The 13,893-nt window shown below is 42.7% G+C and overlaps 1 protein-coding gene across 1 annotated transcript; it reads right to left on the bottom strand.

The window, feature by feature from the left end:
• Nucleotides 1-275: 275 nt before the first annotated feature.
• Nucleotides 276-6,417, bottom strand: LOC118791103 (meprin A subunit alpha-like). The gene is made up of 7 exons (XM_036548365.1): nucleotides 6,269-6,417; nucleotides 5,930-6,108; nucleotides 5,652-5,733; nucleotides 5,419-5,550; nucleotides 853-1,006; nucleotides 565-758; nucleotides 276-453 (listed from the first exon to the last, which is right to left on the bottom strand). Exons 1-7 carry the CDS (start codon nucleotides 6,415-6,417, stop codon nucleotides 276-278), a joined length of 1,068 nt encoding a protein of 355 aa, XP_036404258.1.
• Nucleotides 6,418-13,893: the final 7,476 nt, after the last annotated feature.

A 13,893-nucleotide genomic window follows, 5' to 3' on the forward strand; every position in this document is an offset into this window, starting at 1 on the left:
TACAAACATACATAAAACAAAGATAAAAAAAAGAACTGTGCAGCTGTGCAAAAGCTGTACTATGTACAGTAATACTGTGAATATAATATCAAAATATATTAAAATAGGTAGAAAATAATACTGACTATTGAAATATAAAATATTAAATGTGCAAAGTAGAGACAGTTGACTGAACATTTTAAATAATGCAGACATAGTGTAACAGATGTGCAAAGATGCGTTTGTATGTGTACAGAGTCAGTGGGGGGAAGGAGGGGTTAGGGGCAGAGTCTGTGTCAGCGGGGGTCAGGAGGCTTGTTGATGACTTCAACTGCTGAAGGGAAGAAGCCATTTTTGTGCCGTGTAGTTCTGGTCTTGATAGACCTCAGTCTCTTGCCGGAGGGTAGTGTTTTGAACAGTCTGTGTTCGGGATCGGAGGAGTCGGCCACAATCTTTCCTGCCTGCCTCAGGGTCCTGGAGGCGTGCAGATCCTGGTGGGATGGCAGATTGCAGCCAATCACCTTCTCTGCAGAGTGGATGATATGCTGCAGTCTGCCCTAGTCCTTGGCAGTGGCAGCAGCATACCAGACGGTGATGGAGCAGGTGAGGATGGACTCGATTATGGCAGTGTAGAAGTGCACCATCATTGTCCTTGGCAGGTTGAACTTCTTCAGCTGTTGTAGGCAGTGCATCATCTGTTGAGCTTTTTTGATGAGGGAGTTAATGTTCAGCTCCCACTTGAGGTCCTGGGAAATGATGATGCCCAGGAAGTGGAAGGACTCCACAGTTTTGAACAGGGAGTCATGCAAAGTCATGGGGGGCAGCTGGAGCTGGGTTACGCCTGAAGTACACTGCCATCTCCACTGTCTTTACAGCATTGAGCTCCAGATTGTTCTGGCTACACCAGGTCATCAGCTGATCAAGTTCCCATCTGTAGATGAACTCATCCCCACCAGAGCAGAGTCCAATGAGGGTGGTGTCATCCGCAAACTTCAGGAGCTTGACGGAATCGTGACTGTGGGTGCAGCTGTTGGTGTACAGGGAGAAGAGTAGGGGGGATAGGACGCAGCCTTGAGGAGAACCAGTGCTAATGGTAAAGGGGTTGGACACATGCTTCCACAGCTTTACGTGCTGCTTCCTGTTAGACATGAAGTCAGTGAACCACCTACAAGTGCAGTTTGGTATACCCAGTTGGGAGAGCTTTTACTGGAGCAGAGCTGGGATGATCGTATTGACATATAATAGTAATCACTTTGATAACATGAAGCGAATGCAAGTTCTTGTGCGTACTCAACCCTCCACTTTTCAAAGTAGGCTGTAGAAGCAAAAACATGCATCAGATACATAATCATGGACAGCCCTCCGCACAATATTTACAACCACATCTGGGCTCCAATTTGCTTTCCTGGAAATAGTCTGAGTTACCAAAATGTATCGTTTCAAAGCACTCCTCATATTTCTAGAGTATCACAAATGATTCATTTTCTTTTACTCTTCCCAAATCAAAGGCAGATTTGCCCTGCACCTACAGAAGTCATCGCTCACTGTGTACGGCACTTCGACAAGTCCGTTTGAGGATTTCCTCCATAGGCACTTTCTATGCCAGCAGTTCAGGGTATTCCTGGTGTTTGATACGATCAGGTCCCCCTCCATCAGCATCTGACTGGATCCTTTGAGGCCGGAGCAGAGATTTTCAGCATCATGGGATCGATAGAAGGTACTGAATGATCATTCAGAATTATTGACATTTCGGCCAAACTAACAATTGCTCTTCCTTCTAGATGGTTCCCTCAGGATGACTTGACGTCTGAGATCCGGCAGGTCCAGTCTTTTATACAGATTTCCACAGGTGTGTCAGCAAAGGGTTCAAGGCTTGCCGACAATACTCCACACCCAAAATAAGCCTTTAAGACAGAGACCGCTAAATTTGTGATCAGCAATTCAATGAAAAGTGGAGGCATAACAGGCGATTGATTTTAAAATGCTCATCTTGGCTAATTGGTGCAAACCAACCATCTCCTAAAAAACACACAGATTTTGCGTGCAAAAGGTAGGATTCTTCAGCACATAATTTTTAAACAACCTTCAATCACTTCTTTGTGTTTGAATAACTGAAAATTTCCAGAGTGGAGATAGGAGCTGATGGAATGAAGTCTCAGTTCACACATTTCTCAATTCTCAGTCCTCAGTTTGCATGTAATTTTGCAGGAACTCCCTTGACTCGCTATACGCGCTGTTTTAAATTCCGAATATGACAAACAACGAGCCCGATCGTCTGCACCTCTGTACACGATTCACTTTAATTCAGTCACACCACATGTACTCAGAACGTTACACTGTCATTGCCAGGAACATCTGGGACGGTCATTATTATATGAAACAAGGCAAATAAACTCACCATTTTCTTTCATTTTTATTAGGTGTACGTGTTAATAACAATCATTTTTCCTTATAAGACGCTGATGTTACTGGATGAAATTGAGATGTAGTGGACGTTTTCTGGGAATTTTTCTCAAGGGGCAACATTTTAGCTTCCAGTCCATTTATAACCTATATACTTTTGGAAACAGGTACATGGAAATCATTTGTTGCAACTATGTAAATAGGCAAAACTATATGCTACAGTCCAGTCAATTCATGCAGGGAGTCATTTTGCACGTAGCTCATAGTAATCACTTTGATAACATTTGTCATCAATATTGTGCTTTACCCAGGATTTCTTTGCTGAGATATACCTGATAGTTAGTATGGAAGACATGAATTACTGTGTCAGCTTGCAAACTAATGTTGGGTATATAATGACCAAGCTCGCTAAACATTCTTTTCTTTGTTTTCATGTAAGATTTTTTTTTTTTTTTTTAACATATTCATGAGAACATTGCTGTTAAATGTAGGCACAAAAAGCGAGAATAATGATTGAGTAGATATTTCCCTCTGGGCAAGTTAAAACTTGGTACAATCTCTCCTGAGGAGATTTTGCTCAGCTGGCTAACATTAGCTGGCTAGCTGCCACTTTAAAACGAAAAACATTAACAAAATCATTTAGCCATCTTGCCATGTGACTATTGAAACAAAAACAAATCCTATATATACAGGTTAATTCATCAAAATTAAGATGAAAATGCTTTAGGTAGAATGCAGTGTCACATTAGTGAGATCCCCTAACTGTATCCCTCAATGGCTTCCGGGTGCTACAGCTGGTCAAGTGGGAGAGTGAGTGCGTAGACTCACGAAATGAGTAAAATAACAGGAAAATGACATGGGAAAAATCATTGACTTTAATGATAAATTTATGCAAACAGAAATATTACAATACACAATGTATTGAACATACATTAAAATAATGCTTTCATATTAATGTATGTTTATGTTGCCTTTTTAATATCAATAAAAATCTATACTCCTTCTTCAGGTTGCAGTTGTGTGTAAGACAACAGCAGAGATAAATTGCTTTTTCAACCACTTCAAATGAATGCAGAATTCAAACCGTTGGTTTTACACTACAAGCTACTGTGAGATCACAGTATATAGACAACGGTCACTGGTCTTTCAATGCTTCAGCGGGCCCAATAAAGGGGAGTGATAAGAAGGGGATTGAGGAGGATAAGTGGACAGGGGGAAGTAAATGGGTGGGAGGAGGGGAGTGAAAAGAAGTTTATAAAGACCAGTAGAATATGGAAGGAAAATGGAGCTTAAAACGGTGCAGCTCCACATCCAAAAATTAAAGTGCACTCTCGAAACCCATTTCTTTAGAAGGATTCTCATAACCTTTCATAACTGTGATGATAATTTGAATTGGTAGCAGATTATTTATACTGCCTGTAAGCCATTATGACATCATCATGTTTGAGCTCACAGTCAAAAGATAATTCCTACCAGCCTTTGATGGGTTCAAAGGCTTTCTGCCATTCCTGGGCGCTCTCCGGAATATTTACTCACTTGCCCTCAGAAGCTCCCCTCAAAATGGGACAACGACAAGGAAAGCGGAAGGAGAGGGATGATGTTAAGAGGGGACAGGCAGAGGGAGGAGTAGGAGACGGGGAGTGAGAAATAGAGGGAGAGGATGAGTGAGAAGGAGACCTTTGACTTTTATAACCCCTCTTCATGTAATAAACCTATGCAGGACAAAGCTTTCTCCCGCCATCAAAAACTAGAGGTTAGTGGAGAGATGTATCAGTTATATCTTACAGAACTTATTATCGCAAAGAGGAGAAGAGAGAAGATGGAAGGGCAGAGTGAGGAGAAAGTGAGGGGGGAGTGAAAGAGTGACATACAGAGAGAGAGAGAGAGAGAGAGGAGTAGAAGGGGAGTGACACATCTATACCTCTAACATGTTGTTTTAAGAATAGTTCAGTCTTTTTTCATATCAGCTCAAATTTACATTTACATTTACATTTATTCATTTGGCAGACGCTTTTATCCAAAGCGACTTACATAGGTTACAGTTCTTTACAACGTTATCCATTTACACAGCTGGATATTTACTGAGGCAACTGTGGGTTAAGTACCTTGCCCAAGGGTACAGCAGCAGTGTCCCAGCGGGGATTGAACCGGCTGGGATGATGATGTTTCATGTGACTGTTATTTCTTCTTTTTTTATGAAGAGACCCTATTGCTTGGAGCTTTACACAAATGGTAGGATAGGTAGGATAGGTTGTGCCGTGTGTTTTTCTTTTCCTCTCATGTCATTCCCTCATTCTTCTTGTCATTGGTTTACTTCTTTCTTATATCTTTCTTTGTTTATAATGACGTGCATTGCTTTGGGGTTTTGTATTCTTCTTGCCTGGGCTTGAAAGAAAATATGAGCAGGTTTTCTTGTGATTTCTATGCAACAAACTGCTGTGACTCAAGTGTTTTCCTTTTTAGTTCAGAATTTTACCTTCAGCCGTACTGATACTATCATACACTCTACAGGCACCTTAAAGGCAAAAGGCATTGCTACCGTTTTAGCAGCTCCAAATTTGGAATTCGTCCATGGGAAGAAAAGCAACTTGTGGTTTCAATCAATATTACCTTTTATAATGTAGTAACGTTAAGTCAATACAACCAGGTAGCACATTCACACTGTGACAGTAAGATTCATGATCAGGACCAATTACAGTATGCGCCCGTGGTGATTTTGCAAGCGATTAGCTGAGAATGTTTCTCATTGAATGCTTTTTCTCAGCTCCACCAGCCTTCACGGATTCCCTTTCTGAAACACAGAAGAGATATTTTCTCTGTTAAAGCAACAGTATATTCCATAGAAAGTGGCAGATGCATACAATGAAGAAACACAGATCCAGAAGGATATCAAACAAAATACTATCACACACTATCATATGACAGGGGGAAAATACATTTGGACATAAAGCAATCGTTGCAGGAGATTACAAGACAAATTTCCCAACAAAAGATTTCCCAGTGTTTCTAAAGAATGTTTTGAAACTTGATCCATACTCACAGCAGCCATAAAGCCTGTTGATCCTCTGAATGTCCAGGTCTGACAGATTTCGCCTCTGTCCAATTGGCTGATTTGGGTCGGGTATGGGAGTGATAGTTTCTTGTCCATACTGGGTTGAGAAAGCACTTCTAGACAAATGGAAGCAAAAGGAATTGTTTGTGATGGATTCCATTTCAAATCCATCACTAATTGGTGGAAGTCTCAACGTGAATACGACCCCTGTCCTTACCTTCCATAATGCATGATAGAAGAATAGTCATATGGAGTGTTGAGGTTATTAGTGTCCTGTTTCTGAAAGTTGTAGACCGAGTCTGTAATAGGAAGGAACTGATTAAGAACTCATTGGGTCACTGTGGGAAGCGTAGGTATGCATTTCTGCCTATTTAAAACATAGTGTTGTGATAATTTCATGCTTAGTCAGTACATCTTCCGGTATACGTGTTTGCAAAAGAGCTCGGCTTTATTAAAACAGAGGCCCGGTTGTTAGTAGGAAGGGGATTTCCTCACATGGTGCGACGTATTCCCAGTTGATGCGAACGTATTGATCTCGGTCGCTCCTTGTGTGCTCGTGATAGAAGCCCAGCGCGTGGTTCAGCTCATGCTGAATGATGCCGTTATAAACACAGCCGAATCTGGCCAGAGAAACTACCTGTCTGCCTCCTGTTCTCCCAAGATACGAATAGCAACTGCAGGGAGAGAGAAGATGACCATTTCAGTGTTGCCCAAACGCTCCAGATTCAAAGGCGAGGGGTATTGCACGGCAGTTCGTTCTGCCTTTGGTGACTTGTGAAGAATGAGACGAAGCATTAGCGGACACAGTCAAACAGGACTGCTTTGAGAGCTCACCCGTCTTTGCTCTCAATGCTGATGTAGTCTGACTGACTCTGCCGGGGGACAAAGCGAATGCAAGTTCTTGTGTGGAACGTATTCATGGCGTACTCAATCCTCCACTTTTCAAAGTAGGCTGTAGAAGCAAAAGCATGCATCAGATACATAATCATGGACAGCCCTCCGAGACTGAGAAGAACCTTCTAAACATGCATTCTGATATTTTATGGAGAATTCAATCTTTTTTCATTTTAGTTGTGTCTTGATTCATCCAATGACTCTACTTCTCCTCATGTTTTGTTGCTGCATGCATTTACCATAAATTGGAGCATATTTTGTGTATATTTTTTTCTCATCAGTTTCTCTCACTTTAAATGTCAAATCATTTTAATAATATGACATGGAACAGCCAGCAGATTATTTTCAGTGCTAACGTTATATAGGATTTTACCTTTCAGCCAGCTGTCAGACAAGTGTTGAAACACACTGGCAAAAAGTTGCTTGACTAGATTTTATTTTTTGCATTATATTCTGAACACTTTAAATATCAATGTACTGTAATGTAAAAGCCTCCTCATTTCCTCATTTCATTTTGATCACTTAGATATTTGCCTTTTTAGGCTACTGTGATGGATGATGACCTAAACCCAGGCTGTCCGAATAAATGGAAAGGAGAGGCTGTTACAGTCAATAAATAATCAATAATTTATTATTGTTCAATTTCATGGATGTTTGTGTTCGCTCAGTCTTTAGTTAAAAACAAGCAAGGCAATGTACATTTATAAATAACAAGGAGAACACGCTAAACCAACAGGTGGCACACTGACAAAGATGCCAAAACCAAGAATTCCCTCACTGAGAGCCTGTGCCCACTTAACTGAAGCACAGTTGAACCCTGAGCTAAGCAGTATTAAAAAAAACTCATAGTGACGGATTATATTATATGTGTACACACAATGGTTAAGAGCTATCAAGCATCACGCTACACTGCACAGAAAGCACACGGGAGGTGCAACCCACACTCTTGCCACTAGGGCATGTCCACACAATACTGCTATGTAAACTTCGGCCAACAGGATCAGTTACAGTCAGGCCACAGATCACAGAGATAGGGGCAGCAAAGGGGCAAGGGAACAAAATAAATCAATAAAGAAAAAAAAATAATCATTCAGAAAAAAAGAAACAATCAAAAAACACAGAGCAAAAGTACACCACTCTCAACTACTACAAAAGAGGAAGAGTAGCAAAGGCAGAGGGGAAAGTAGAACCGAGGAGGAAGGACTAGATACGCAGCAGCTGCACATGGGCGCGCTGCTGATACGACACGGGCGGACCCGTGACGGCAAGGAAAGCAGAAAGGGGAGGAAGGGGACAAACTAAGTAGGGGACTATACTCCGCAGCCAGTAGGCCCAACCAACCCACACGGCAAGGCTACTCTGCGCACACAATAGTTAGGAGATGCCAGGCATCATGATAAGTGAAATACACTACACAAGAGCACACTGAATTATGCAAATCACACTCTTGCCACTAGGGCGTGTCCACACAACACTGCAATACAGATTTTGGCCCTATGGATAAGTTACAGGCTCAGCTGCCGACCATAGAAAGAGGAAAGGGGGGGTGAATGAATAACTCAATCAAAAATAAAACGAAAACACTTATTCACGAGAAACAAAGAACACAGAGAACACGTAACAAAAAGTACACTGCTCCCGGCTGCTACGAACGCCGCGGGCCGACTGGGCCCGTGGAGATGGGGTAGGAGCAAAGGCAAGGGGGAGAGTAGAACCAAGGAGGGAGGGTCAGATACGCAGCAGCCGCACACAGGCGAGCCGCTGATACGACACGGGCGAACCCATGACGGCAGGGACAGCTAAGAAAGGGGAGGAAGTAGGGCAAACTAATGAGGGGGCTATACTCTGCAGCCGGTAGACTCATCCAAACAAACACTGACGCTACTCGACCGGCATTGATTAGACTACGCTAACTACTGCATACACAGTCTCAGTCAATGCAACACATACACACACCAAATACACTCACACACATGATACGAAAGAAAAAAAACACAAGACTGTAGAACATAAGCCTGGCTGTGACGCTAAACCAAAACAACAATAAAAAGAAGACGGGGAAAAAAAGTGATCAAATCCAGGTCCACAGTCACAACAAAATCTGTCGCGGAAAAGAGCAGATCTTAGTATCTCAACAGCCTGGATGCCTATACCCGTATAGATCACAATGATAGACAACAGGAGATGTACAGATATATGAGGCTACCATGCCTACCATTACTCTTGGGGGTAAACGCTACTGGTGACCCAGGGAAGAGAGAGAAGCCCGGAGCTCTCGGTGCACTACGGTACAACAGGTGAATGTTATTACCAAGTGGCGAGCGATGACATTAAAACTCACAAGTGTAGTGAATTGGGAACAAGATGAAAGCAGTTACCTCACACACTCGGCTGGAATAAACCTCACAAGCTTCCATGGACAAACGGCACAGCTACCCGCAACAAACAGCTTTTTTTCAGGGACGACCGCGTGAGTTTTCAAACAATCCCAAGGCACTTCTAAATACTAAATGGCTCCAGACGCTCTCGCTCTCGCGCTCGCTACCTGCTGCTCCTCACCTGTTGCTCGTTCCCCGAACGCCAGACGCAAGACGCCAATCGGTTAGGACCCAGCCAGAACCCAAACCCGGAGTACTCGCCGACACTACTTTTCGACACCCTCGCAAAAACTACGTAAGTAGCCTCTAGTTACGTACGATGGCTTCTCGCAGCTCTGTTTCTCCAATCCTTAGCTCTCCTCCCTCTCGCTGTCTCCCCTGCTCTGTGTGCAACATGTTTAGTTATTCCTTCTCCGCCATTACTACCAACTTCACCTGTGTTAAATGCGAGCTTAACGCTAGGTTGACGGAGAAGGTAGCAGAATTAGAAGCACGCATCCGCACCTTATACGAGATTAAAGCAAGTGAAAAGTTTATCGAATCCTTTTCAGTACCGGATGCGTCAATTAGCCTTTCCCCTAGTTTAACCCCGACAGAGCCTTTGCAGCAAGGCGAGTGGGTTACGGTTCGGGAAAATAGACGCAAGCGCAAGCCCCCGGTGCACCACCAACCCTCGCTTCACGTTTCCAACAGGTTCTCCCCCCTCAGTAACACACCTGCTGAGAAACCTGTTAAAAGAGCCCTGATTATTGGCGATTCTATTCTTAGAAACGTGAACGTAGAGACACCAACGACCATAGTCAATTCCTGGAGCCAGAGCTTCCGACATTGAAGCCAATTTGAAAGTGCTGGCTAACGTCGGCGCTAACGATGTTCGCATGAGGCAATCGGAAGTAACAAAGTTAACTATTAAATCGGTGTGCTGGATTGCCAAACAAATGTCGGATTCAGTAATTTTCTCTGGCCCCATCCCCATGCGGCGCGGTGACGAGATCTATAGCAGATTAACGTCACTTAATCGTTGGTTGTCTGAATGGTGCCCCTCTAACAACGTGGGTTTTATAGATAATTAGCACAAGTTTTGGGGGAGGCCTGGTCTTTTAAAACGAGATGGCATCCACCCCTCGAGGGAGGGTGCAGCTATCATCTCTAGTAACATGGATCATAGTCTGAATTCCACTAAACCTTGATTTATCAGGGCCAAGGCCAGGCAGCAGACTTTCTGTCCTACACAGATGTCTGCTTTTTCCCTGGAACCACCACTTAAAAATCCCATAGAGACAGTGTCTGTTCCACGACCCTCCGTCCCAGACTTCTTAAAAACATCCAGTAGGGGCATTTGTGCTGATAATTTGATAAAAATTAAGTCTGACAAACCTGAAAGTACTACCTGTAGACAAATGGTCCTTAAGATTGGGTTAATAAATATCAGATCGCTACAACCTAAAGCTTTATTAATAAACGAATTGATTACTGATCACCAATTTGATATCTTATGCCTGACTGAAACATGGCTTAAACCTAATGACTTTGTTGCTCTCAACGAATCAACTCCCCCCAGTTATTGTAATCACCAGGTCCCTCGACCTACTGGTAGAGGTGGCAGCGTTGCTGCTGTACACAGCTCCAAACTCTGTGCCACCGTTAAACCTGGCTATAACTTCCATTCATTTGAACTATTAGTACTTAGCTTTGCACATCCTGACAAGACTGCATTTCAGCTATTTACTCTTGTTATAGTTTACAGGCCACCTGGCCCTTACAGTGTTTTCTTATCGGAATTTGCCAATTTTCTATCTGACCTGGTTGTCAATATAGAAAAAGCTGTAATAGTAGGCGACTTTAATATCCATATGGATAATGAACATGACCCGTTCAGAACAGCATTTTTGTCCATCATCGAATCCATTGGACTCTATCAAGCTGTGGACAAACCCACACATTACCGCAACCATACTCTTGATTTGGTCCTCACATATGGAACAGACATTAACCAGGTGGAAATCATGCCACACAATCCTGTGTTATCCGACCACTATCTCATCTCTTTCAATTTACCACTAACGTGCTTCACATACTCGGAGCCTAGATTTTCTTCCAGGTGCACGTTTTGCTCTCTTACAGCAAATGCCTTTATCGACGAGCTCCCTACATCATACTACCTGCACAACAAAATCTTCTCTAGTTTATGTTCAAACCCCAGCTCAACTGAAATTAATCTACTCGCGGACAGAATGGACTCTACTTTGCGTAAAACTCTAGATGCCGTTGCTCCCCTCAAAAGGAAGAAAATCACAGACAAGAAGCTAGCACCTTGGTATAACGACCATACTCGTGCTCTCAAACAAGCTACACGAAAACTCGAAAGAAAATGGCGCTCCACCAAATTACAGGTTTTTCTCCTGGCGTGGAAGGAAAGTCTCCTAAATTACAAGCATGCCCTCACAGCTACCAGATCCAAATATTTCTCTACTCTTATTGAGAGAAACAATGACAATCCTAGGTACCTGTTTAGCACTATCGCCAGATTAACCAAGAGTCCTGCATCAGTTAACCCTACCGTACCAGCAATTTATAGGAGCAATGACTTCATGAACTTCTTTGATAGTAAAATCTTAAAGATAAGAGACACAATACAAAAATTCTCATCAACTTCCGGTTCCTGCCTGGCCAGTCCCATTCCAGATTATGTAGGCATGTCTATTAGGCCCGCCTCGCGCTTTGACTCTTTTATACCCATTGAATTTAGCGACTTTTCTTCTCTTCTCAATTCATCTAATAACTCTACCAGCCAACTTGACCCCATACCAACTGGCTTCCTAAAACAGCTATTGCCTGCAATTGGCACACCACTATTAAATCTTATCAATGCCTCTCTTATGTCTGGACACGTACCTCAGCCCTTCAAAGTAGCAGTTATCAAGCCTATTCTGAAAAAGCCTAATCTTGATCCCAATGACCTGTCAAACTATAGGCCCATCTCGAACCTTCCATTCCTCTTGAAAATTCTGGAAAAAGCAGTATCAAAGCAACTCTGTGCCTTTTTACACTCTAACAACATTTTGGAAGTTTTCCAGTCCGGATTTAGACCTCACCACAGTACGGAAACCGCTCTCCTGAAAGTGCTCAACGACCTTCTACTCTCCTGTGACAATGGCTGTATCTCTCTTCTTGTGCTACTAGACCTAAGTGCAGCCTTTGATACCATCGATCATTGTATCCTCCTTGACCGCCTCGAAAACCTGGTTGGCATAAGTGGACAGGCCCTATCTTGGTTTAGGTCTTATCTATCAGAACGATATCAGTTTGTCTCCATCAACAACGAATCCTCCGCCCGTTCCAGAGTAAGATATGGTATACCTCAAGGATCTGTGCTTGGACCTCTGCTCTTCTCGTTATACATGTTGCCTCTTGGCGATATCATCCGTAAACATGACATTAATTTCCACTGTTACGCGGATGATACTCAGTTATACATATCAGTCAAACCCGATGTCCCTCTGAATATTTCAAACATGGAGGCCTGCCTAACAGATGTAAAGAATTGGATGGCCCGAAACTTTCTCCTCCTTAACCCGGACAAAACCAAAATATTGGTCATAGGCTAAAATTCAGTCAGGAGCAAACTCACTCATTTTACACTGGACCTTGATGGTGTCTCCCTTGCCCCGAGTGCAGCCATCAAAGACCTTGGTGTTGTTATTGATCCCGAGCTCTCCTTTGAAACTCACATAACTAACACCTCTAGGACTGCCTTCTTCCATCTGAGAAATATTGCTAAAATCAGGAAAATCGTATTAATTAACAACGCTGAAAAACTAATCCATGCCTTTGTAACATCCAGATTAGACTACTGTAATGCCCTCTTGTCAGGATGTGCAAACGTCTCATTAAAACCCCTTCAGCTGGTGCAAAATGCAGCTGCTCGAATCTTAACTAAAACTAAACGCTTTGAGCACATCACCCCAGTTCTGGCCTCTCTCCATTGGCTACCTATTAAATACCGGATCATTTTTAAAATACTCTTACTCACATTTAAGGCTTTAAATGGGCTTGCCCCCCCCTATCTTAAGGACCTTCTTCATCCATATCTTCCGCAGAGAGCCCTTCGCTCCCAAAATGCCGGGCTTCTCACCATTCCAAGAGTGGGCAAAACTACTGTAGGCGGTAGAGCCTTTTGTGTCTAACTCTATCTGCCCAGTGCCGGCCAGAAGCAGACGGCCCCCCCCATGAGCCCGGTTCTGCTCAAGGTTTCTTCCTGATAGGGAGTTTTTCCTTGCCACTGTTGCCTTAGGCTTGCTCTCAGGGGGTGTCAGGCCTGGGAACAATGTAAAGCTGGTTTGTGACAACTTGTGTTGTAAAAAGCGCTATACAAATAAAAATGAATTGAATTGAATTGAATTGAATACTGGAGGAAGTTGCGTGCACATTACGTGCTGTCGCACCAGGTGAACCTAATCAATTTGGTGACTACCGGGGTTCAAACAGCTACACACTTTTCAGATAACTGTTAATATACTTATATAGGAAATATATTTATAATTCAATCAAAATGTGTGGATAATACATTGTAAATATATAAATATATATAGTCTAATATATATAGTATAGACTAACTATACTTAATTTATGTACTATTTCAGTGTTTTTTACCTTTGTATAATTTAATTGAATTCAGAGTGAGTTTCAAGTATGTTTGCAATTAGCAACAAGGATATTTAAATGCATTTTAATACACCTTAGTTGCGTGTCAACATAGTCACTTAAGTGCACTTAGGCGAAGTAATGTGGATGTTAACTGTTTACTTAAGCAATACTTTAACACTCAGGGTCATGTGTCTGGTATGAATTCCATTTTAAACTTTACAAGAAAAATTGTCAAGGCACAAGCATGGACTCAAGCACAGACCAGGCAGGCACAGGTTCCAAGGGGGTTTTATTTAAATCAAAAGGCAAGTTCGTAGTGGCAGTACAGGCAGGGTCAAAAAACCCGGAAGGCAGTCCAAGGCAGGGCAAAAACAGAAGCAGGGAAAAAACACAGAAACAAGTTGGGTCAAACCGGGTAGGCAGGCAGATCAGGCAACCAAGGCAAAAAAGCAGGCAAAGACGAAATCACGAAACAAGTGAGGTCAACACAGGAAACTCCAAACAGAAAAACACAGACAGGCCCGGGACAGGCTAAAAAAA

Source organism: Megalops cyprinoides, chromosome 16, assembly GCF_013368585.1.
Source record: "Megalops cyprinoides isolate fMegCyp1 chromosome 16, fMegCyp1.pri, whole genome shotgun sequence".
Lineage (NCBI taxonomy): Eukaryota > Metazoa > Chordata > Actinopteri > Elopiformes > Megalopidae > Megalops > Megalops cyprinoides.